Source organism: Cydia fagiglandana, chromosome 17 (genome assembly GCF_963556715.1).
Source record: "Cydia fagiglandana chromosome 17, ilCydFagi1.1, whole genome shotgun sequence".
Taxonomy (NCBI): domain Eukaryota; kingdom Metazoa; phylum Arthropoda; class Insecta; order Lepidoptera; family Tortricidae; genus Cydia; species Cydia fagiglandana.
Genome location: NC_085948.1, coordinates 17,185,586 through 17,209,757, shown reverse-complemented (window position 1 = coordinate 17,209,757; position 24,172 = coordinate 17,185,586). Strand labels below are relative to the sequence as shown.

The following is a 24,172-nucleotide window of genomic DNA, read 5'->3' as shown; positions in this document are numbered from 1 at the left end:
TATAAACATATTTCTGACGTCCACTGTACAGTCAAAGAATTAAATTTCCGACCCATTTCGTACATTGTCACAGTGACGATCAATATCCTCTAGCCGCCTATACGTCAAACCTTGCCAAGCAAAATGAAATTTTATTCTATCAACACAAAGTTCAAATTAAAATTGAACAGGAGACCTTTTTATAGGTCTTTGGGCGGCTAGAGGATATGAAAGTCGCTAGAGACCTCATACCATTGTCACTGTGACAAGCTACAAAATCCGAAATTAAATTCGTTGATTGTAGTATTTTCCACATCGTTAGTTATACTTAAACCTTATTCCCAAGACATAAGAGTGAACCCTGATCAGTTCGGTTACTGCTAGCACTTCATTCGAGTCTTATCACGCGCCACTTACAGAGTTACCATCATCAGCATACACGTGTCTAATAAAGGACTTCAAAAACATAAATGTGAAATGAGAGCCAAGTTCAATATAAAATAATATAATATGTATGCATGGTATAATAATATACTCCGCCTGGTACTCTCTTCCCGTCTTTTCTTAGTCACCTGACTGACACAAGCCTACGTCATCATGCGACAGCGCTATATGACAATATGCGATAGCGCTATATATAGCGGCCATGTTATTGTGACGTAGGCTTGTGTCACTCTGGGAAGAGAAGACCATGTTTTATTAGACTATGATATGTTTTGTAGTTGCCTAAAATAAAGATTTTCATTTCATTTCAATACTAAGAATATTCGTCGTTGTTGACTTCGCCGGAATAAGAATTGAGATCTATATGGGTGACAAGTTCTAGTTTGCTTGGGGTGTGATTAAAGTTCAGGATTTCAACTTGCTAGGTCATCTGGAAGTGGGTTAGGTTTTTGATGATAGGTCACTACACTACGTGACTCAGTGAGAAAAATCCCGATTTTTAGATGTTTGTATCTTAACAACCGGTTGAGTTATATTCATGAAATTTGAGGTTCTAGTTAGCCTTTAAGGTCTTAATATTAACCAAATTTCACATGTTTATGTTTAATAGATTATGAGTTACGCAGGGGATAAAGTTAAAAGTGGCTCCAGATGGTTCGTGTAATATAACACACGGCCGCTGCGTCGCCAGTTTTTTTACAAGCTTTTATTTAACTTGCAATGTACCTATGTATTGCAATGTATATGTAACTACGTTTGTACGGGTCAAATCTTGCAAGTTAAATTTGACCCACTTCCCTGTTTCCGATGAAGCTGAAAATTTGCTTACATATGTAAGTCTGGTGACAATGCAATATTATGGTACCATCGAGCTGATCTGATGATGAAGACAGGAGGTGGCCATAGGAACTCTGTGATAAAACACCGCAACCTAATTGTGTTTGCGGTTTTTAGAATGGTATCGATGATTTTTAATTGCTCGTGGAAAGAAACGTACAGTCAGCGATAAAAGCTTGTACCAAAAATGAATATTTTTGGCAAAAACTTTTTTCTTTTGCACTTGGCTACAGAATAAATAATACTACTAAGTACAGAAGACTCACTCTCTAACAAAACGCGTCTGTTACGATCAGCACAGATATGGCCGCTAGGTGGCGACAGCGCCACGCGCGGCTTATGGCAAACCCCAAAATTGGGGCCGAACGGATGCACTTTTAGCTACCTGTAGCAAAGCGACAAAATCGCGGAGTGAGACACGCCTGACTTGGCTTGACTCGCTGCCGCGTGTCTACCTATAGATAAAAAGATTTACTATATACTAACACGCTACAAGTATGGATGTGGGGTACGAAACTACGGAAACATCTGTCGGTTAGCGTGCTTGATTTGATTACATTTTAATTATAGTGCCACAATGTTTGCACGTTTTACTAATTTAAATACCTACTTGTATTCTTTTGTAAGACTTGTGTCTTTTTTCTGTGCGATAGGATTAATATCTAATACCTTTAAACGAGCAATTCTTGTGTTTATATATACAGTGTGGAAAGATAAGTCGGGCCCTGGAGGGAAACTAGGTACCTTAAATCCTTAAGCTGGCTCATTTTACTTAAAGGAGACATTCCTTTATTTTTAAAAAGAAACAAAACAGCATTCATAGTATTTTTCTTTTTTTCCTCAATTTGGCTTGTCTAAAAAAATCTTGAGTACTAAATCGATTTTATGGATATTTTGTACGACAGACGAGTGTAAGACCTAATGTTTCTTGGAGAAATGTTATCATTAACATTAACTGTATCGACTAGTAGAATAAAATTGCGAGTTTTTATTTTTTGGAATTTGTAGTCCGTTCGAGTCCCGGGCGAGGCAAGCGAGTTTTAGAAAATCTTTGAATGCAGTTTTGTTTCTTTTTAAAAATAAAGGAATGTCTCCTTTAAGTAAAATGAGCCAGCTTAAGGATTTAAGGTAGTTTCTCTCCAGGGCCCGACTTATCTTTCCACACTGTATATCGGGGATCTCGGAAACGGCTCTAACGATTTCGATTAAATTTGCTATATGGGGGTTTTCGGGGGCGATAAATCGATCTAGCTAGGTCTTATCTCTGGGAAAACGCGCATTTTTGAGTTCTTGTATGTTTTATGAACAAAGCTCGGTCTCCCAGATATTTACTCATTAAAATGAGTTGCGGGTTTAGAATTTCATAATTTATGTAATAGTTATTTGTTTTACAAGGGGGCAAAGTTGTTGTTTAACCGCTCGTGCTAATATTGATACCCGAGCAAGCGAAAGATTCCAAAATTGATCCACGAGCGTAGCGAGTGGTTCGAAAAATGGTATCTTGAGCGTTGCGAGGGTTTCAAAGCACGAGGGTTAAACAAAATCTGCCCCCGAGTGAAACACAAAATTTTTCACCACACCAACCTGAAGCAAATATTAAATGTAAAACTATCAAACAAAATCAAACCAAATCAAATCCAAATGAATGTTATTAAATATTTATCATCCAAAATCATCATTTAAAAGTCATTTCTACCAGCAAACATAAGAAACTAACTTAAAATTTGCATTTGATTACTTTGTCTCACATGTGAATAAAATGCAACTTTGCTATCAGTTTTTGAAGTCCAAAGTAAGTCTTTCCGAGCTGGTGTGGTGAAAAATATTTTTTCCTTAGTAAATTAGGTGTAAAAATATTACCTCTGTTTGTGTCGATTACTGTAAGATAAAGTCTTGGTAAATCCAATGAGCTAATAAATATGTATTATAATAATAGATATTCATGACAATTTACATGCAAATGTATTGTACGTTATATTACATAATAGTTAATAAATTGTTTTTTGATTTATGGCATTGGTATTCTATTTTTTAGGGTTCCGTACCTAAAGGGTAAAAACGGGACTCTATTACTAAGACTCCCGTGTCCTGTCCGTCTGTCTGTCTGTCACCAGGTTGTATCTCATGAACCGTGCTAGCTAGACCAATTATTGTATTTTTCACAGGTGACGTATTTCTGTTGCTACTACTGCTACTGTGCTGTTCACTAAATTTCGATTTTCTTGTTTCGCGGTAGACCCCTAGATTGTGATCGTAATATCCCCTATTGTCATGTTGACTACGTCACTTCACCTTATACACGCTTATAATTTATAAGCCATAGCAAACAATGGAGTGACATAACGACAGTTATCTGTCATTTGAGTGAAATTAGGGCTTGTCAGGCACACCGGCCTCATTATCAGTGGCTGATAGCGATAGTTCATATACATGCTTTGGGTATATAGGAATATCACCTTTGCAATTTCTCCTTTCTTTTATTACAACAAATAAACTAAATAAGTAATGTATATTGAAGGATTAATGATACTTAGGTATATTTTGATAATACTGAAATTTGAATTTTATACGACGGAATGATTTTCGAAATCACCCGAAGACCTTAAGTATTGAATACATGTTGCTAATTCTATGTGGACAGGTATTAGGACTAATAAATTTTGTTAGAGTCAGACCGATAAAAGTCTGCAGCGGATTGGATAGCCCACGCAGTGCACGTGTTATTTTAAACGACAAACTTCTATGAAATTATGACGTATAAATAACACTTTCACTGCGCGGGCTATCAAATCCGCTGCAGACTATTTTTGGTCCGACTCTAAAAGCTTTAAGGGAGTCCATATCACTAGTTTACCTGAGTCTGCATGTTCGTGGTAGTTGCTGCTTTATATTAATTTCATATGTATTAGAAGTAAACTTCAGAATCTGTCAGAATGACAATCTTTTTATCCACAGAGACAAACGACATAAGCAATATAGGCACGTCAATGATGCTAGACCTACAACGTAAATAAAAACCGGGCAAGTGCGAGTCGGACTCGCGCACGAAGGGTTCCGTACCATAAAGCAAAAAAAAACGGAAAAAAATGCAAAAAGAAAACGGTCACCCATCCAAGTACTGACCACGCCCGACGTTGCTTAACTTTGATCAAAAATCACGTTTGCTGTATGGGAGCCCCACTTAAATCTTTATTTTACTCTGTTTTTAGTATTTGTTGTTATAGCGGCAACAGAAATACATCATCTGTGAAAATTTCAACTGTCTAGCTATCACGGTTCGTGAGATACAGCCTGGTGACAGACGGACGGACGGACGGACGGACGGACAGCAGAGTCTTAGTAATAGGGTCCCGTTTTACCCTTTGGGTACGGAACCCTAATAATTGACGCCGTCACGACACTACGTGTTGTGCAAAAAGCGGACAACAGTCTGCATAACTACTAAACAGTCAAGAGTTCCTTTCCTTCAGCCACATAAATCTAGGGCGATTTATTACCTGAACAATTGGTTTCCTTTTGCTTTTCTTACGGGTTTGTTCTTAAGGTGCAGTAGGTACAGCCAGCAGTTTTAGCAGCAAGTCATAGCACTTATTTAGATCACAATACGGTTGCCAAAAAATAGCAATAAGCAAGCTTGAAGCCAGGCCTCTAGTAACTTCGCCGATTCCAAATCCGATTTTTTGACTTTGGCTCTATTTGGCACAGCCATCTCGATCACGCTTCCGCTCAGTTAGAGTGAGAGAAGAACCTGAACCTAGCATATACAGTCACCACACGGGAATGATACGCCATTTAGGGTTCTAGCTAAATTGGACATTCCATAGCGTTAAGTATGGAACAACCAATAATGAATGAATGAATGAAAATATTTATTTTCAGGCAACTATTGGCCCATAGATTACCTTAAAACTTTTTTTTAAAGAAACCTTAAAACTACTTAAAACTAGAATACATATTAAGCTTAGAATAAATTTAAAAGTGGAAAAATTACTGTCTTGGGTGAGACTTGAACTCACGGCCTCTGGATCGATACTCCAATAAGCTAAGCTTAATAGCATCGTTCGCAGACGTTTCTGCTTGTTAAAAATTAAAATTAGAATACATATTATTATAAAATATATCTTAAAACTACAAACACACAATTATGGCTGCGATGCAGTTCGCAACCCCGCAGTGTCAGGGAGCCGGCCGCGGTCCCGCCGGAACTTGACACTCTTCGGCCAAAACTCCTCCTTGGTGAATTTAGCTAGGACCATAAATGGCGTAACAATCGGGGAGAGTGATGGTACAGTCGCCAACAGATATATCGGAGCGGCCAAGGTGCTCACAAATATCTGAACACGCCTCTGTTGTCAAGGCGTTAGAGCGTTTGTTCAGATATTGTGAACGCCTTGGCTGCTCCGATATATCTGATGGAGACTGTACATACCCTAGCCAGCTTAATCCTTTTATGATACCTCATAAGATAAATCGTGATAGTCAGTAATGGTGATGTGTCGTTCCAGGTGGTAAGGTACGCGTTCGAGGACCACACGCCGCCGAACATGGAGCTGATCCTGCCGTTCTGCGAGGACGTGCACAAGTGGCTCAACGCGGACCCCAAGAACGTGGCCGCCGTGCACTGCAAGGCGGGCAAGGGCCGAACTGGTACGTTATTAAATATATATACAGGGTGGAAAGATAAGTCGGGCCATGGAGGGAAACTACCTTAAATCCTTAAGCTGGCTCATTTTACTTAAAGGAGACATTCCTTTTAAAAAGAAACAAAACTGCATGCAGAGTGGAAAATGTTTATGGGCCCTGGAGAGAAAAGAAACATAACTGCAAACCTAAGGTTTTAAGTTAGCTCATTATACTTAAAGGAAACGTTATTTTTTTAAAGAAACATAACTGCAAACCTAAGGGTTTAAGAAGGTAGGTAAGTACTTTCCCTCCAGGGCTCATTAATTTTTTTCCATACTGTCCTTTCAAATATTTCCTACACACCGTAAACATGCTGTAATGTAATGTCATTCATTCGGGTCAAGCGAAGAAAAACCATTTTTTTTTTACAGTCCATTGTCAATTGTAAATTTATTTATTATCCAGTTGATGTCACTCCGACATACCATCTAAAGAATTTCGTCAATCTCGAGTACAAAAGAGCATCGTTGCTAGGCGAGATCGAGATACCACGTTTGTCACTGCATTGTCCTTAACACCGGTGTTGCTAGGTTACTTTTTTAGGGTTCCGTACCCAAAGGGTAAAAACGGGACCCTATTACTAAGACTCCACTGACCGTCTGTCTGTCTGTCACCTGGCTGTATCTCATGAACCGTGATAGACAGTTGAAATTTTCACAGATGATGTATTTCTGTTGCCGCTTAAACAACAAATACTAAAAATTACGGAACCCTCGGTGGGTGAGTCCGACTCTCTTTTATCCGGTTTTTTGAAAATCCGTAGATTGATGAAAAACTACTGTAGGTTGGGCATTCCACAAAAAGGCCTAATTTGAGTTTAAAACTTAGTTACGAAACGTATCATAATAATGCCTTAATTTGCCTTAATTTTAATATCGGCTTCTTACCTTTTTCTGAAGTGTTAGAAATCACGTTCCCGACACTACATTGGATTCTGGAATGCCCCCGGGAAGTGAGTAAAAAACATTACAATTCAAAAAAATCTCTATAGTAAATACTCGTATAATCTGGGAGACCGAGCTTTGCTCGGAAAACGTATAAAAACTCAATTATGCGCGTTTTCCCAGAGATAAGACCTAGCTAGATCGATTTATCGCCCCCGAAACCCCCATATAGCAAATTTCATCGATATCGTTAGAGCCGTTTCCGAGATCCCCGATATATATATAAACACAAGAATTGCTCGTTTAAAGGTATTATATATTAATCCTATCGCACAGAAACAAGACACAAGTCTTACATTACAAAAGAGTCATTCTTACACAGATTGACTAAGTCCCACAGTAAGCTCATGAAGGCTTGTGTTGTGGGTACTCAGACAACGATATATATAATATACAAATACTTAAATACATAGAAAACACCCATGACTCAGGAACAAATATCTGTATCATCATACAAATAAATGCCCTTACTGGGATTCGAACCCAGGACCATCGGCTTCGCAGGCAGGGTCACTACCCACTAGGCCAGACCGGTCGTCAATCACAGTATCATACCTAACCCAAGCCTCATTTCAATATGAATACGCCGTAGCAATTTTCTTTAATGTGGCACATAAATTACTTGCCGATTGGTAAGTTGAAGGTCGCAAACTACTTACATGTAGGGTACACATTACTGTCAAAAGGGCTTATTTTTGTATGGTGTCCATAGAGAAATAAGCCCTTTTGAAAAGACACTCCTCGCTTCGTCCCCTAACTTTTAATCATTGTTGGTTCCCGGGACGGGGTATATTCCAGTAGTTTACCGACTAGGCGAGCTTTCACCCTTAGCCACTAGCTGGCGCGGTTGCACGGAGCGGGTTAACGAAAAATAGTATGAGCAGCGCTGGCGCGGACGCGTCAACGGATTTTGCTTACATTGCCTCCCTGTACCACTTACATAGAATTTACAAGTGTGACAGAGAGACAACATGTCGAACGTGGTTCCCGGTAGGCCCGGTAGGCGCGGTAGGCTAGCGGACGCCTAGCCAGCCAGCCATACATACGAGGAATACGAAATTTACTGTTGAAATTTTAACCTATAGAGTAGGGAATAGAGTTGAATGGAGATATTAGAATTGATATCATCTTCATCATGTCATGAAATTATCGGTTATCATGAAAAAGTCAAATCTGTATTAAAATGATTTGGCCACGACCTCACGACATCTCTATTAACATGTTGCTGAGACGACAGTTGAACCGTCAACCCTGCATCAACCCAGCTGAAACGTCGGGTAACTTAAGGGCCACCCCACATTTAGCGTCTTTCGAGCGTCGGCGTCTACAACTCTATGGCCGCTGCTCGACGCAACGTCGACGCCACTGCGCAGCGGCGTCATTTTCCATAGCGCTGACCAGACGCCGACGCTCGAAAGAAGCTAAATGTGGGGTGGCCCTTAATAATAATGAAATTTAAAACACTAAATATGTGTACAATAGTTTAAAGTTAGTGTTGGCTTGGCTCATTTAACTTGAAGCATTTGGAACACGCGTCCCGGGTCTCGCCAAATTTCTTTACGGCCTATAATTGTCCCTCGCCAACGGACTTTCACACCGGCATCGTAAATTTTAAAAAAGGAACCTTTTACAAACCGCCCCTTCTTTTTTGTGGCCAGTCGTAAAGGGTATAAAAAGCGGGGATCGGACCATAGATTTCGCCTTTGTGACTTTTTTCTTTTGCTGACAAAAAAGGTAATATAGTTTTCTTTCTTTTCTAAAACTTTATGGGTTTTCGGTGTTTCGGATGTAAATTAGGAAATGGAGGTTATAAGAGTAATTGTTGAGAGAAAAAAATTGATTGAAAAAAAGGGGATACGTGATTCCGGTTGCGTAGTCACTTTTGCCTCTCTTGCCTTTTGCTTCATTGTTTAAAATCATCTATACGTTTGTAAACTGTATGAACCCGCAGGCAATAAAAAAAAATAATAAATAGCCTATGGTTTAGTAGTTTAGCTGTCAAAAAATAACAGACGGTTACTTCGTTATTATAACTAGGTTACACCTGCGGTTTCGTCTGCGTAGAATGATGATTTTTGTGATAAAAACTATCTTATGTCCTTCACCGGGTCTCAAACTATCACCATACCAAATTTCATCTAAATCGGTACAGCGGTAAAAACGTGAAACATAATTTCGCAAGTGTAATATTACTAGCTAATAATGATGTCCTTCCCCGGGCCTCAAACTATTTCCATTCCAAAATTTCATTTCAATCGGTTGAGCGCTTTAAGCGCGAAGAGGTAACAGACAAACAGAGTTACTTTCGCATTTATAATATTAGTATAAATATTTAGTATGGATTTTTCTACAGTACCCTACAGTCCGTTCCGTACGAGGTACAGTCGCCATCAGATATATCGGAGCGGCCAAGGTGCTCACAAATATCTGAGCACGCCTCTATTGTCAAGGCGTTAGAGTGCTTGTTCAGATATTGTGAACACCTTGGCCGCTCCGATATATCTGATGGCGACTGTACCAAACCTACGAGCTACGAGTAAAATACTTCCATATTTCACCCGAAAATTGAGCGTTACATAATTCCAGACTTACGATAAAACCCAGAGTCTAGGCGGCTTAGCACGGTGGCCTTTTTATCGCTTGTCACCATGCCTGTCACGTTCTAACAAGTATGTAAGTGCAAAAGGGACGCGCATAGTGATAGTCGATAAAAATGGAGCCGTGCTGCGCCCGCAGGTACGCAGACTAATTTGTAATGCTTGCATATTTTACGCGGCCTTGACTTCCAGTTCACGAACGATTGCGATATAACCTAAAATCTAGTATTTTGTTGTAGTACACTGGCGTGGCAAAAGTGCATGGATAGATGTCGACCGTAATGCCTTAATATTACGGTTGAAACATCTCCATGCACTTTGAACGGCAGTGTAGGTACCTTCCTACTGTATTTGTACGTGAATGTTATCGGGTTGAGTTGCGTTAGGACTAATAATTTACGAATTTAATAGACCTTTATAGAGTTCCGTACTCAAAGCGTAAAAACGGGACCCTGTTACTTAGACTCCGCTGTCCGTCTGTCTGTCATCAGGCTGTATTTCATGAACCGTGATAGCTAGACAGTTGAAAATTTCAAAAATGTATTTCTGTTGCCGCCATATCAACAAATACTAAAAACAAAATATAATAAATATTTAAGTGGGGCTCCGATACAACAAACGTGAATTTTTGTTATTTTTTGGGTAATGGTACGGAACCCTTCGTGCGCGAGTCCGACTCGCACTTGGCCTGTTTTTTCTATCGGCTTATGCCGATTCCGCGTCGGTAGGTGTGGGGACTTGGAGACCCTAATGGCTCCTCTACACGATGGGCCAACGCCGGCCACTCCAAGGAACGCAGCCATGCGGTAGAATGAGATAGCAATATCACTTGCTCCCTCTAACGCATAAATGCGTCCCGTGGAGTGGCCGGCGTTGGCCCATCGTGAAGAGGAGCCATAAAGTTTGACGAAGCAAGTGAGTTTTTATGCGAACCGTACTGTTTTCAGGCACAATGATATGCTGCTACCTGCTGTACAGCCAGCAGAAGGCGACGGCCGACGAGGCGCTCAGGTTCTACGGGACGAGACGGACGCATGACGAAAAAGGTAAAATGCAGTTAGGGGTCATCCATTAATTACGTCAAACGTTTAGGGGGTGGGAGGGGGTCAAGAAAATGTGACATGCTGTGACATGGGGGAGGGGGAGTCATGAACATTGTGACATCATTTTAACTTCATCACTATTCATCAGTAACCGAAAATTAATTTATATTTTTTTATTCGCTACATTTAAATAATGAGGTTTTGGAAGTAGGTAATTTTCGTTCCTAATTGGTTTTGTCTTATAAAACTTATAAAATTATGTACTAATATTTCTTTTAACAAAAATATTTTTTTTTATTAAAAAAGTAATGCCGAGTTAGTATTGCCGATTTTGTTGAAAACAAAATTGCCTAAAATGTCACGTGTCAAAATGTCACCAAGTGTGACAAGGAGGGGGGGGGGGGGGTCAAAAAACCTAGAAATTCGTATGACGTAATTAATGGATGATCCCTTATTTATTTGTTATCTTTTTGTGTTCAGTATTTCAAAAGACAAAAATGTAAACCTTATATTACGATCACTGGTGTGTCTGTCTGTCCGTCTGTCAACGCCAATATGTTTCGTAACTACTAAACCGTTTGTTTTCTTTATTTTGGCATTAGCGATCATTACGGAGATAGCAACCTTCACTTCAACCAGTCATAACTTTTTACCAACCTCCGTTAGTTTTCGGGTATCTATTTATGGGCGTTTGTTGCCGGTTAATAAACGATTTTTCATTTTTAAACGGTAGACCAATACACTTCATAAAGTTAGGATTTCAATGTAACTATGTCCAGACCAGATGGCAATATTCAGTATTCGTTATCCGCCATGTGCAATTCTACACAATGTGACGTTTTTCACAATGGGCCAACCCTAGTAAATGGCAAAAGATGTCTTTTAGATCCAAGAAAAACATCAAAGTATTTCTCAAATAAAGTAAAAGTGGATAAAACTCAATTCTAAAGCTCGATTCATGGCACTTTTACTTTAATTTAATAAACTTAGTTATTTCGTTAACTATGCTAAGTAGATGCAGTCGCCATCAGACTGAGCGACCATGCTCAAAAAGATCTGAACATACACTTCTCACACAGATAAAATAACTAAATATGAAACCTTAACATTTACAGGCGTAACGATACCATCGCAGCGGCGCTACGTGGAATACTTCGCTGCCCTCGTTCGCTCCCGTCTCACATACACCGCCACTAAGGTCCACATTCGCGAGCTCATCATGTCACCTCCACCCATGTTGAATGGTGGACAGTGTTCGCTGGAGCTTACTGTGTCTCAGGCCAGCCCGCCTCTGAAGGTAACAGAATGTACAGAATTCGCGCCGTCTATCTCATAGACCGCTACAAAAGTCCACATTCGCGAACTCATCATGTCGCCTCCACCCATGTTGAATGGTGGACAATGTTCGCTGGAGCTCACTGTGTCGCAGGCAAGCCCGCCTCTGAAGGTAACAGAATGTACATAATTCCCGCCGTCTCTCATAGACCGCTACAAAAGTCCACATTCGTGAGCTCATCATGTCACCTCCACCCATGTTGAATAGTGGACAATGTTCGCTGGAGCTCACTGTGTCGCAGGCCAGTCCGCCTCTGAAGGTAACAGAATGTACAATATTCGCGCCGTCTATCTCATAGCCCGCTACAAAAGTCGAAATTCGCGAGCTCATCATATCGCCTCCACCCATGTTGAATGGCGGACAATGTTCGCTGGAGCTCACTGTGTCGCAGGCCAGCCCGCCTCTGAAGGTAACAGAATGTACATAATTCCCACCGTCTATCTCATAGACCGCCACAAAAGTCCACATTCGCGAGCGCATCATGTCGCCTCCACCCATGTTGAATGGTGGGCAGTGTTCGCTGGAGCTCACTGTGTCGCAGGCCAGCCCGCCTCTGAAGGTAACAGAATGTACATAATTCCCACCGTCTATCTCATAGACCGCCACAAAAGTCCACATTCGCGAGCGCATCATGTCGCCTCCACCCATGTTGAATGGTGGGCAGTGTTCGCTGGAGCTCACTGTGTCGCAGGCCAGCCCGCCTCTGAAGGTAACAGAATGTACATAATTCCCACCGTCTATCTCATAGACCGCCACAAAAGTCCACATTCGCGAGCGCATCATGTCGCCTCCACCCATGTTGAATGGTGGGCAGTGTTCGCTGGAGCTCACTGTGTCGCAGGCCAGTCCGCCTCTGAAGGTAACAGAATGTACATAATTCCCGCCGTCTCTCATAGACCGATACAAAAGTCGACATTCGCGAGCTCACGTCGCCTCCACCCATGTTGAATGGTGGACAATGTTCGCTGGAGCTCACTGTGTCGCAGGCCAGTCCGCCTCTGAAGGTAACAGAATGTACAGTCACCTGCAATAATATGTTACACAACGAAGGCTGCAAAAATATCTGACACGATCGTATTTGTAGAGCCATAAGAGCGTGTCACATATTTTTGCGGCCTTCGAAGAGTAACATAATATTGCAGGTGACTGTACAGAATTCCAGTCGTCTATCTCATAGACCGCTACAAAAGTCCACATTCGCGAGCTCATCATGTCGCCTCCACCCATGTTGAATGGAGGGCAGTATTTCAAGTATCAGCCAATACCACACTGCGATTGGCGGTAACCGTCTCGCGTAATGTCTAGGATGTATGATTTCTGTACGAACCTAACCGAAGTCAATTTTGAAACCTGCCTTATTTGAAATATGCTATATTCTTTGGTATTTGATTTCCATTTCAAAAATTTAATGATTACGACAAAATGTTTGTGCGTCACATGAAAAATGCATCTACATATACTCGTATCTGAAGAATGACAGTAAATGTTGAAATGTATATGTAAAGAATCTCAGTAACGCCCGGTCATAGAGTTACGGACGTCAGCGCTAAAGGTTGAGTGCGAGAGGTGCACTGGAATCCAGGCGAGACAGAAAGAAGGCTGAGCTCAGGCCGCGTAGCCAAGAAGCCAATCGCTTACGCTCCGTAGCGATCGAATCGCAACTGTCACTGTCGCGCTAATACGGAAGCGTGATAGAGAGACATAATGCTTTTCGTTGTCGAAGCGATAGCGATTGTAACCTTGGCTAGGCCGGCATGAGCGCCGCGACAGAACCTCATTCGCAAGATAGACTACCCCTTGTACAGTAAGAAAAAGACTGGTAGAGTTACCGTCGCGTCGCTCCTGCGCTGGTTCGTCTGGACACTATGCCGATAGCGCGCGTTGTGTGGGCCTTAACCGAGGGCTTGCTCTAGGCTCCTTAATAGAGCTTCTCCAGGCGAAGCGCACTCACGCGTTCCCGGGATACTAGAGCCACATACACTCCGTCCAGATACTTGCGTGTATGACGCGTGCAGTGCGCCGGATTCTCGCCTCGTTCGTTTAGGGCCCCCCCACATCTGGCGTCTTTCGAGCGTCGGCGTCTACAATTCTACGGCCGACGTCGACGCAACGTCAACGCAGCGTCGACGCAAGTTCTTCCATAGCGCTGGACCGACGCCGACAGACGCCGACGCTCGAAAGACGCCAGATGTGGGGGGGGGGGGGGGGCCTTAATCGCGAGTCGAGAAACTTTAGCGCCATTGTAGCGTTGAGTAGAGAGAGCCCCTTCGTCACGCGTAAAACGCGGACGCAATATGAATTGTAGCGCGTCTGGACGCTTCGTCTGGACAAGCCCTTAGGAAAATTAACAGCTACTATAGGACCATTATATGATTCCAGGCACCAGCGGGCTGTCACGAAGTCCGCCGCGGTCCATCAGCAGTGTCCGTAGCGCTCACGCACTGCACGCCCATGTGGGGCGACGTGCGCGTGGACGTGTGCTCCAAGCCCAAGGTGTACATGCGCAAGGAGAAGCTGTTCCACTTCTGGTTCAACACCTTCTTCCTCGCCGCGGGGCTGGACGCGGTCCGAGTGGAGCCGGATGACGGTCAGTAGTATATTACATTTGCATCGGTTTATATCAAGTGTCCTTTTGACCAATATCGGCGAAAAATATTTTTACACTCAGACCTAGAAAAGTCTGCAGCGACTTTGATAGCTCACGCAGTGCAAATGTTATTTATACGTCGAAATTTGATAGAAGTTTGACGTTTAAAAGAACGCTTGCACTGCGTAGGCTATTAAAGTCGCTGCAAACTTTTCTTGGTGTAACTCTAGCTTTTAGAAATAATAATATGCGGAAGAGTTAGAAAATTACGGCTTGAAGGTTGAGAAAATATCATTGATTTTTTAATGGGAACATTGTGAATTCCAGGCTCGAATTTGGAGACGTTCAAGCTGACGTTAAACAAATGGCAGTTGGATGACGCACACAAAGACAAACAGCATAAATTATATAGCGAAGATTTTAAGGTGAGTGCGAGTCTGTCAAACATAGTCGGACTAAGTTAACTCTGCGCAGATTTTGACGTGACAAAGTGTAACAGTGACATAATAAACATTATGCTTAATCTGTAGGCGCCCGGAGGCCTACAGAAACGTCTGCCGTTCTATTTTATTTTAGAAGTTTTTATTAACTTGCAATGTTTGTTTATAATTATGTTTGTTGGGGTCAAATCGTCCAAGCTAAATTAGATCAACTTTCGATTATTCAATTGAGTTAAACGGTAAGTTATATGTAAGTTCGATGACATTGCAATATTATGGTACATTGAGTCGATCTGATGACGGAAACAGGAGGGAAGGGAACTCTGTGGTAAAACGTAACGTAATTGTGTCTGGGTTTGTTTCAATTGTCTTGACGAGTAGATTAATTGTTTGTTGAAAGAAAAATATAGTCAGCGATAAAAGCTTAAAAATTTTTTGAAGTGAAAACTTTTTTAGTGGCGCTGTGCACTTTTTGTGATGGGAAAAAAATGTTAAACTCGCGACAGGTCAAGTGACCGATAGATTCGATAGATTGAAAATTCGTAAGGGGTCATCCATTAATTACGTCACACGAATTTCTAGGTTTTTTGACTCCTCCCCCCTCCTTGTCACACTTGGTCACATTTGGCAAACCCCTCCCCCCTAGTGTGACGTCACATTTTTTCTACGAAATCGCCAAATCGAATTAAGTAAGTAGCTAAGTATTATTAATATTTTAACAAAATATTTTTGACGATATAAATATTAGTAATTTTATAACCCAAAACTGCTTAGGAAAGAAAATTAAACGGATAAAAACGATTATCGTTTTAAAAACTTGTTATTTAAATGTACAGCGAATAAAATAACTTAAATAAATTTCGGTTACTGATGAAGTTAAAGTGACGTCACAAAGTTTGTGTCACCCCCCTCCCTCATGTCACAATATGTCACATTTTCTTGACCCCCTCCCCCTAAACGTGTGACGTAATTAATGGATGACCCCTAAGACGGACACGCGACCTGATCGAAAAACTGTTACAATGTCATCGAGTTTTCACTTCTGCCGGCACTCCCGGAGTGCGACCCGAAAGTTTATTGAATTTTTTGTTTTGTAGGTGGAGCTGATCGTGCAGAAGCTGCCGTCGTCGTCCAAGTTCACGGGCACGGCGGCGCGCGCGGCCACGCCGCCCTCCTCCAGCGCCTCGTCCTGCTCCGAGCCCGACACCGAGCCCGACGAGCACTGGGACTCCGGTGAGCTCCCCCCGCCCTCCATGTGCGGCCGTGTGGTCGCGCCGCCCGGTGTGGACGCGCTCCCCCCGCCACCCCGCCCCGCCCTGCCGGCGCCGCGCCGCCCGAGCCGCGCGCTCGGCGACGTGCGCGCCTCCTGGCGCGAGTTTAGTGGGAAGTTTGATAAAAAGAAGAATAGGGATAGCTAGTGAAAGTGTTAGAATTAGACGAACTATAAACATTTTTGTGAAGTCTACATAAAATTATGTAGCGCTCCGATCTCGATTGATCGTGCCGCGCTCGGAACGTTCTTGAGCGTGTCCGTTTGAAGTTACGGCCTCGAGTTTTAAACGAACTCGAAGCGCTCGGCCGTGTCGAGCCGTCGTCGTCTCTCACGTGTCGAAGTGAGTGCGCCTGGGAAAAATGATAAATTAAATGAACGAAAGGGAAAAATATGAAAACCAAGTTTCGTCTTAGGACTTCCAGTAGGGGGCAATTGTGATGAAAGGGACCTTGAGCTGAAGTGATACCAAAAATCAATATATGATATATGATTCCACAATTTCTGATGATATAAAAATATATGTTGACTGAATATAAATCTTTATAAGCGCTCAACATTCTAACATAATTAATTTCGTACGTATATTGATTTTGACTATCAAATGAACCATAATATCTAGGCTCGAAATCTTCCAGCACTAATTCTTAAGGCCTGTCGGATGCGTGTCCGTGTACGCGTTGTAATATACAGATCCTTATGAGAGATGACACACCGCTTGAGTGACGCATGCATGCACAAATACAACATTAGCGCCCGTGCACGTTATGCACGTTGCTATATTACACGCACACGCAACCGGTGTGATCTGGCCTTAAAACTAATCGTAAATCTGGGAAATATATAAATAGAGTTAGACCAAGAAAAGTCTACAACGATTTTCTCAGTCCAAGTAACTTACTAACAAGTTACTTAGTAAGTGACTTTAAGCGACAAACTTCTATGAAATTATGATGTAATATTTATACTGTGTATGCTATCAAAATGGTTGCAGACTTTTCTTGGTCTAACTGTATAAGCGGAGTAATAGGTAGGAGTTGTAAAGTTATATCATTTAGTTTAATAAAAGCGGGCTGTGTGAAGTGTGCTACAGCAATACGATACACGTACTGACACAATTTCAGACAACTCTACTGGCAATGTTTGGCCAACCATTGTTATGCAATGCAATATCTATATATCTTATACATAGAGGTACAATAATATAGAGATGACACGGGGGGAGGTGCCAAACGACCGAACGAGATGCACTTATAAAAATTTCAGTAGGAGTAGCAGAGAAAGCGGTATTATTGCTTGTCCTCCCAGATATTTAAAATAATATGTTATCTTAGGTTGTGCCAACTATAGCGGAAGTGTCTAACTCATTGAAAGATTTGCTATTATTACAAGTTTCTGAGATGTGTGCTCTTGTTTGCTTATTTATAAATTATAATTATATTTTTGTTAATAGATAAATTTCTCATTGTTGTGTCAGCACGTGCATTGTTTAGATTAATTTTTGTTTTGATTAACGAATGTATATAGTACACAATTATTCCCTCAGGGAGGTGGGCGTCGGTTCGTCTCACAAACGATTGATCTCTTAAACCGATAACGATTCTTTAGGTCAAGGCTAAAGAGGCAAAATAATGAATTGTTTTTGGGCAGTCTTAGACAGATCCAGCTAAGTTAGTCTTAAAATATACATGCGAAAGTGCTGTTGTTTATTGAGCTCAATAGATCGCAATCCAGTCCCAAATTTCGTCCGCCTCCAAAAGTTCTTCAACCCACCAACGGAGTGGCAGCTGACGCGACGACGGTTCATTATTATTACAGATTGCACTTAACCTCTTTACGAGTTTTCGCCTGTCGATTAATAAAAAAAAACTAATTATTATATGTGACGTGACGTGATTTATTCTACATATTAAATAATAATAAGTATTGTTTTGCCTCTTCAGTCTTTATATACCGGGGTTAGAACTGTCTATTCGCGTATACTACACACGTTTTACTAATCTGTTAAAACAGCATACGTAGACGTGAATAAGGGTCGAAATTTGCCTATTTCCACGCCTAATATGATTTGGTTTACTTTCTCTTTGAGACTGGTGTTGAATATAATAGCAGGCAAGCCGATGGCAATCGAGCTCTATGGACGCCTCGCCGCAGTCCTTTCCCTTTTTGGACCAAACCCCGTCTGAAATTCCTCTTCATTTCATGGTGATGGTCAAATCAAAGTGGTTATCATGGGGGTATTGTGACGTCAGCTAATTATACAATATGAAAGCAAAACGTATATTAGAATATTCGGAAAATGGCCTGCGAGTCCTAAAACAAGGATTTTTTTTAAATTCTTTATTATATGGCAATAGAATTGTCTATTAAATAAGCTGTCAGTTTCAAGTTATTAGTTCGTTTCATAAGTTAAACCAAGAAAAGTCTGCAACGATTTGGATAGCACACGCAGTGCAAGTGTTATTTAAAACGTCAAACTTCTATGAAATTATAACGTATAAAATAAATAACACTTGCACTGCGTGTGCTATCAAAATCGTTGCAGATTTTTCATGGTGTAACTCTAGTAATTTAATAGCTTAATGTAAAATTCATTTTGGGTTCATGTTGAATGTGTGTTCATTTGAAATGGGAATGCTGGGATACAGAACATGGAATGGTCATTCATTCGAAATTGTGTTAGCGAGATATATGACACGAGGCGACGTGCGATAAGAAAACTGGTTATGAGTTAACTCAGAATAATCGATGGTATTTATTGAAATAATATTTTTTTCTATAATTGATTAGTTGTCACCATTTGGGAAGCAACTGAGTAGTTAAAAAATTGAGTGTATCTTTTTTATTAGCAAGCAAACAGAACGCAATGCTACAAGAAAACATCGAGAACTTGAATAGTCAGGCCTAGCCAACTCTTTTTTATAGACTTTCCAATGACAAAGTGTGTGTAATATGCGTATTTTTTTTAAAGAAAATGTGTGACATTCATAATAGCATTTAACACTTTGTCATGACAAGTCTGCGCAGAGTTAGCTTAGACCAGTGGTTCTTAACCTTTCTTAATAAGCGACCACATAATCTGTGAACCACAAACTGTTTGGGACTAACTAATTATGACGAAATCATTTTTAATTCATTAAAATAAAATCAATATGCCAACAACTCAAAAATGACGTATGCCATTTGAAAGGATAATAGTTTGTCCCGCTTATATCTACATATATTCGAAGAACAGTTCAGATGTGTCCAGGAGTGGACCACCGGTTAAATCTTTAACCTTGTGGGAATGCACGAATGTTGATATTGGGCTGTTACCGCGAGCGTCTGTCGTCTTTAACGGCCAAAGGTTAAGAACCACTGCGTTAGACGGACTTTAGGGATATTTGTGTCGGTAATGTCCTCGTAATATGGTGCTGACGTGTGTGGTGGTGCAGGCGCGCGCGTGGAGCGCGTGGGGCGCTACCGGCCGCTGTCGCCGCCCGACCCGGCGCCCAAGCACCAGCCCGACACGTAACGTACACCCACACCGCTATACAACAACACTCATCTGTGGCGCAGTTTGTTGGTGATACAATTTTGGTGGCCCATGAGGGGTAACTACGTTTTAAAAGTGTGATATAACCTATATTAACTCACATTATAGACGGGTCTAACGCGAATTATACCTTACCTTACTTACTTTACTTTTTTTTCTTTTTTTTTTGCTTTACTTTTTTTACTTGAATTTTAACTTATTTTTGTTATTGCGTTAGACCCGATGTCGATGTCGATGTAGTGTTGTTGTCTATAATGTGAGTTAATATGTGTTCAAAACGCGAAAGTTTAAAATGTGATACAACTTATTCTAAATAAAGCTTTTATTAACTCTTACGAGAGTGCCGGTACGATCAGTGTATTCGAATAAATTTAAATTTCTAAAAACAGAGTAGCCTTTACAATGACTACTTAAAATTAAAAAAAGTTTTAAGTAACAGATTTTTTTCTTATCTGGACGAATTAATGGATTTCCAAAAGAAAATCTTCACGAGAAGTTTTTAAAAAAACCATTCAACTAAAACTGATGAATGTTAAATAACGTTACATAAACTCAAATTAAACTTAAAATACATCAGATTAAATTACATTAAACAAGGTTAAAAAAATAACTTGATATCGTCGTCTAAAACGTTTGATAAACGTCAAATAAGATTGGATATAACTCAAATAACATTGGATTGGATTTTAAATAATACAATTCAAATGGAGAAAAGGTGACATTTTAAAGCCACAAACTGCGCCACCGCAAGTCAAGCTCATCCGCTAGCCTCAGCTTGGCGCGACTCGTATCGTCCATCGCTTGCTGCCCACCGTTTGTCGTATATGTCCGTCTCACTCATGCACGGAACCCTTTCAGACTTAGAAGGGATCCTGAGGTGAAATGTGTCCACCACATTATTGTTATACGTTTGTCTAAATGACGTTTTTTACTCCCGTATGTTTCTAAGAATATAAGCACAAAGAATTTCGTATATTGACCTGCTATTTCTTATCTCTCTCGTACGCGCATAATTGTATTGCTGTCGCGCTCGCACATTGGCATTGACCGCCGGCAGTATAAGCGGGACAGCAAATAATTATGCGCGTACGATAAAGATAGGAACAGTGGTCAATGTACGAAATTTTGACTTTATAACGAAACGAAAGTTCTTTTTAATATGTGATAGACACATTTCTACCTCAAATCGTTTTATGTGATTTTTGTGTGAATACTGTGTGCTTTCAATGTGCATGGATTTGCGTGATCTTTGACTTGGATAAAAAGGATTCAACTATAAATGATTTAGTAAATTTCAACTTTATGTAAACACTATTATGACTGAAATTACACTGATGTAGATGGATCCTTGATAGATAGTTAATGCCGAAATAATAATCTATTATACGTCATTTGTTTTGTTTGCAATTAAACTTGTTATACAATGTTTTAAAAGGTACTATTTTCACTCGCATTTTTTTTCTAGTGACATTTCTTACAGGCTGTTTTTTTCTTGATGTGTTTTGTGTATATAAAATTATGAATGCGTAATATGGTAAATATCCCCGCCTTTGTCATGTTCTATTAATCTAAATCTAACACGGATGTATGTACTAAACACTATTTTGTTTTCCGTTTTTTTTTATTGGCTATAATACTATTGTATAATGCTATTTACCACCTTACGTATTAAAAAAATAGGGCTAGCTCAGCTGATTTTTTCTTGTCATACATGTTTAATCATTTTACTAGTTTTAAAAGCGCATTTATTTCATTTTATTCGTGACTATAAATGTATCGATACTTTTTAATTATATAACTTCCGTGAGACTCATAATGAAATACGGATACTATTTAAGTAATTTTGTTCCAATTTCGCTAACATGTTTTGATCCGTTTCGAGGATCGTCTACTGGAGCAAATCACCTCGTTGCACAAGCACGACGTTGGCGAGAATCCAGTGCAGTGTTCTCGAAAAGGATTGAAACATGTTGAGCGAAATTAGATCAAAATTATGTAAGTAACCCGTTATAAATATTATTTTATATGTAGGGTAATTCGCCAGTAACTGGCCACTGTAAGTAATTGGCCACCCTAAACTAAAAATGAATTCTATTCACATATAAACAGAGTTCGTATTAGTATAAGGTGGCTAGTTCTTGAAGGCTGGCCAGTGGCCAGTTATTGAAACCTTATACTAAAATGAATTCTGTTTTTAAGTGAATAGAATTTATTTTTAGTTTAGGTTGGCCAATTACTAACAGTGGCCAGTTACTGGCGAATTACACTATCAACAAAAGTTTTAAGAACCTAGAGTGTGTGACAAGCAAGTCTCAGTTGTGCATGCCCTTATTGTTTTATGACTAAATTCTTCATCCCATGTTTTAACTTCATTGCTACACCGCTTGCACAAATGCATCACTATTGCCATGGACAGAATGAGTTTTTACACGCATTTTTTCTAATGTTAGAGCCGATTTCACTTCATTATTTTTCTTGAGAATTTTCTTACTTAGTGACATTAGCTGTCTAGCCTTGTGCCGCCCACCATACAAAATTATAGCCAAGGAAGTTAGAATCTTGTTGTTTTTTTCAACTATGTTTATTTGTTCGAAAATTTTACGAGTCCAATGAAATGCTACCTACTTTGTTTTTAATTAAGGTTGACATTCCATCGAAACTGAGTGTACATTTTAATGTACATTGGGCGGCACAAGGCTAGACTTTTATAAACAATGTGATATTTTACAACTATTTAGAAAGCATGCGTTGTAAATCGTGTTTGGTGAGATCAGATTTTTAGATTATTAACGTAAAATTTGCTATAGTTAATAATCTAATCTCACTGACGGAACTGTGTTGGTCGCATTTATGAAAAACTCCTTTTATATTTTATGAAGTGAGAAATCTTAGTGATGCGACCGTCATGGGTCCTTAAGGCCCTTTAAGACCCAACAAGAATATTCGTTTTAATTAATTCTAAGGTCAATATGGCGGAGACCGTCTTTAAGCTCTTTCTTAGCTTCTAAATCTTGCGTTTGTATACATACTCCACTTATAGTTAGTTTTTGTTAGCATTAGGCCTGAGTTACACTTGTAAGTTTTACTTACGTAAGTAGGGACACGGCTATACTACAGAATGAGAGATGAATATCGTTATCTCATTCTAACAAATAGCTTTGTCCCTACTTACGTAAGTAAAACTTACAAGTGTAACTCAGGCCTTAGAAAGAACTTGCAAGAAGGTCTTGACATGTCTTTTAATTGAAAAACGCTTTTAAAAAATCAAAAGCTATTACTTATGAAAGCAGAAGAATATAAATTATCGTATTAGATTCATAATTGTTACATATTTGCCGTAACTTATTTTTAAAATGTGTTTTTCAATTAAAAGACACATCAAGATTGTTTACCTTATTTCTAAGGCTAAAAAAAACTAACTAGAGAATGTCGGTAGAGCAGAAGGAGCGAAGCCCTTCCTTTCTGACTGTGTCTGTGCGACGTACAATCAGCAGCAATAGTTGCTAAGCGGGCGAGGTGTTCAAAATGATCTTGACGCGACTTTATTGTTAAGAAAATAAGAGCGTGTCAAGGTAATTTTGAACACCTCGACCGCTTAGCAACTTCTGCTGCTGACTGTACATATACAAATAAAAGTGTTCTCGCACTAAGACGGTCTTCCCAACCAGAAATGCTATATGCGAGTCTTCACATCTCGGCCACGACATTGCGCGACTGGCGACGGCGGCGTTAGCAACCATAGGTGGGAACGAAAGGTCCGATCGCTGTGTCTCGCCCCAACCTATGATTGCCGCCGCCGCCGTCGCCAGTCGCGCAATGTCGTGGCCGAGCAGTTAGAGTCAAAATTGACAAATCAAAGAGTAAATTCTTGTTTGGCCTTATTTCCACTCATTCTGTTCATGGCACACATAATGGTCCTCACGCTTATATGGGTTTCTTGATTCCAGGTGAATCTACATACTTGTGAAGCACGCGGGTGCTCTCGCTTTCCCCTCCCCGAGGCAAAGGCTCCCCTAATACGGTGCACTAAAGACTAAAATCCTCTGAAGCCTTTACTCTAGTGATGTTACGAACTAATAGTTTTGTGTGTAGATATTCGAGTAGGTACGTGGAGTTTTTTGTACAGAGATTTTTAAAGACTCTTGTGATAATAAGTGGAAATGCGGACTAGTGATCATGGTACAGTCACCATCATATATATCGTAGCGGCCAAGGTGCTCACAAATATCTGCGCACGCCTCTATTGTCAAGGCGCTAGAGTGCGTGTTCAGATATTGTGAACACCTTGGCCGCTCCGATATATCTGATGGCGACTGTACTTTACGTTACCTCGATGTAAAAAACGGTGGTTTTTTTGATACATTTAAGTTTTCAAGGTCACAATGTGTGCTCTTGTCTTTATGACTGAATGAAAAGTACATTGAATTAGCTTTTTTGACCTTTTATTGTCTAACGCACTTTTTGGAGAGGCGATGGT

At 40.3% G+C, this 24,172-nt stretch overlaps 1 protein-coding gene across 1 annotated transcript in view; it reads left to right on the top strand.

The window, feature by feature from the left end:
* The window catches only part of LOC134672661 (phosphatidylinositol 3,4,5-trisphosphate 3-phosphatase and dual-specificity protein phosphatase PTEN), a 73,407-nt gene extending 49,652 nt beyond the window's left edge, over positions 1-23,755 (top strand). Inside the window, exons 3-10 of the mRNA XM_063530619.1 lie at positions 5,766-5,907; positions 10,432-10,530; positions 11,643-11,824; positions 14,243-14,450; positions 14,778-14,875; positions 15,988-16,123; positions 19,595-19,670; positions 23,643-23,755. Coding sequence (XP_063386689.1) covers positions 5,766-5,907; positions 10,432-10,530; positions 11,643-11,824; positions 14,243-14,450; positions 14,778-14,875; positions 15,988-16,123; positions 19,595-19,670; positions 23,643-23,646 — 945 coding nt within the window. The 3' untranslated portion in view covers positions 23,647-23,755. The remainder of the gene's footprint in view (positions 1-5,765; positions 5,908-10,431; positions 10,531-11,642; positions 11,825-14,242; positions 14,451-14,777; positions 14,876-15,987; positions 16,124-19,594; positions 19,671-23,642) is intronic.
* The last annotated feature ends 417 nt before the right edge of the window (positions 23,756-24,172 follow it).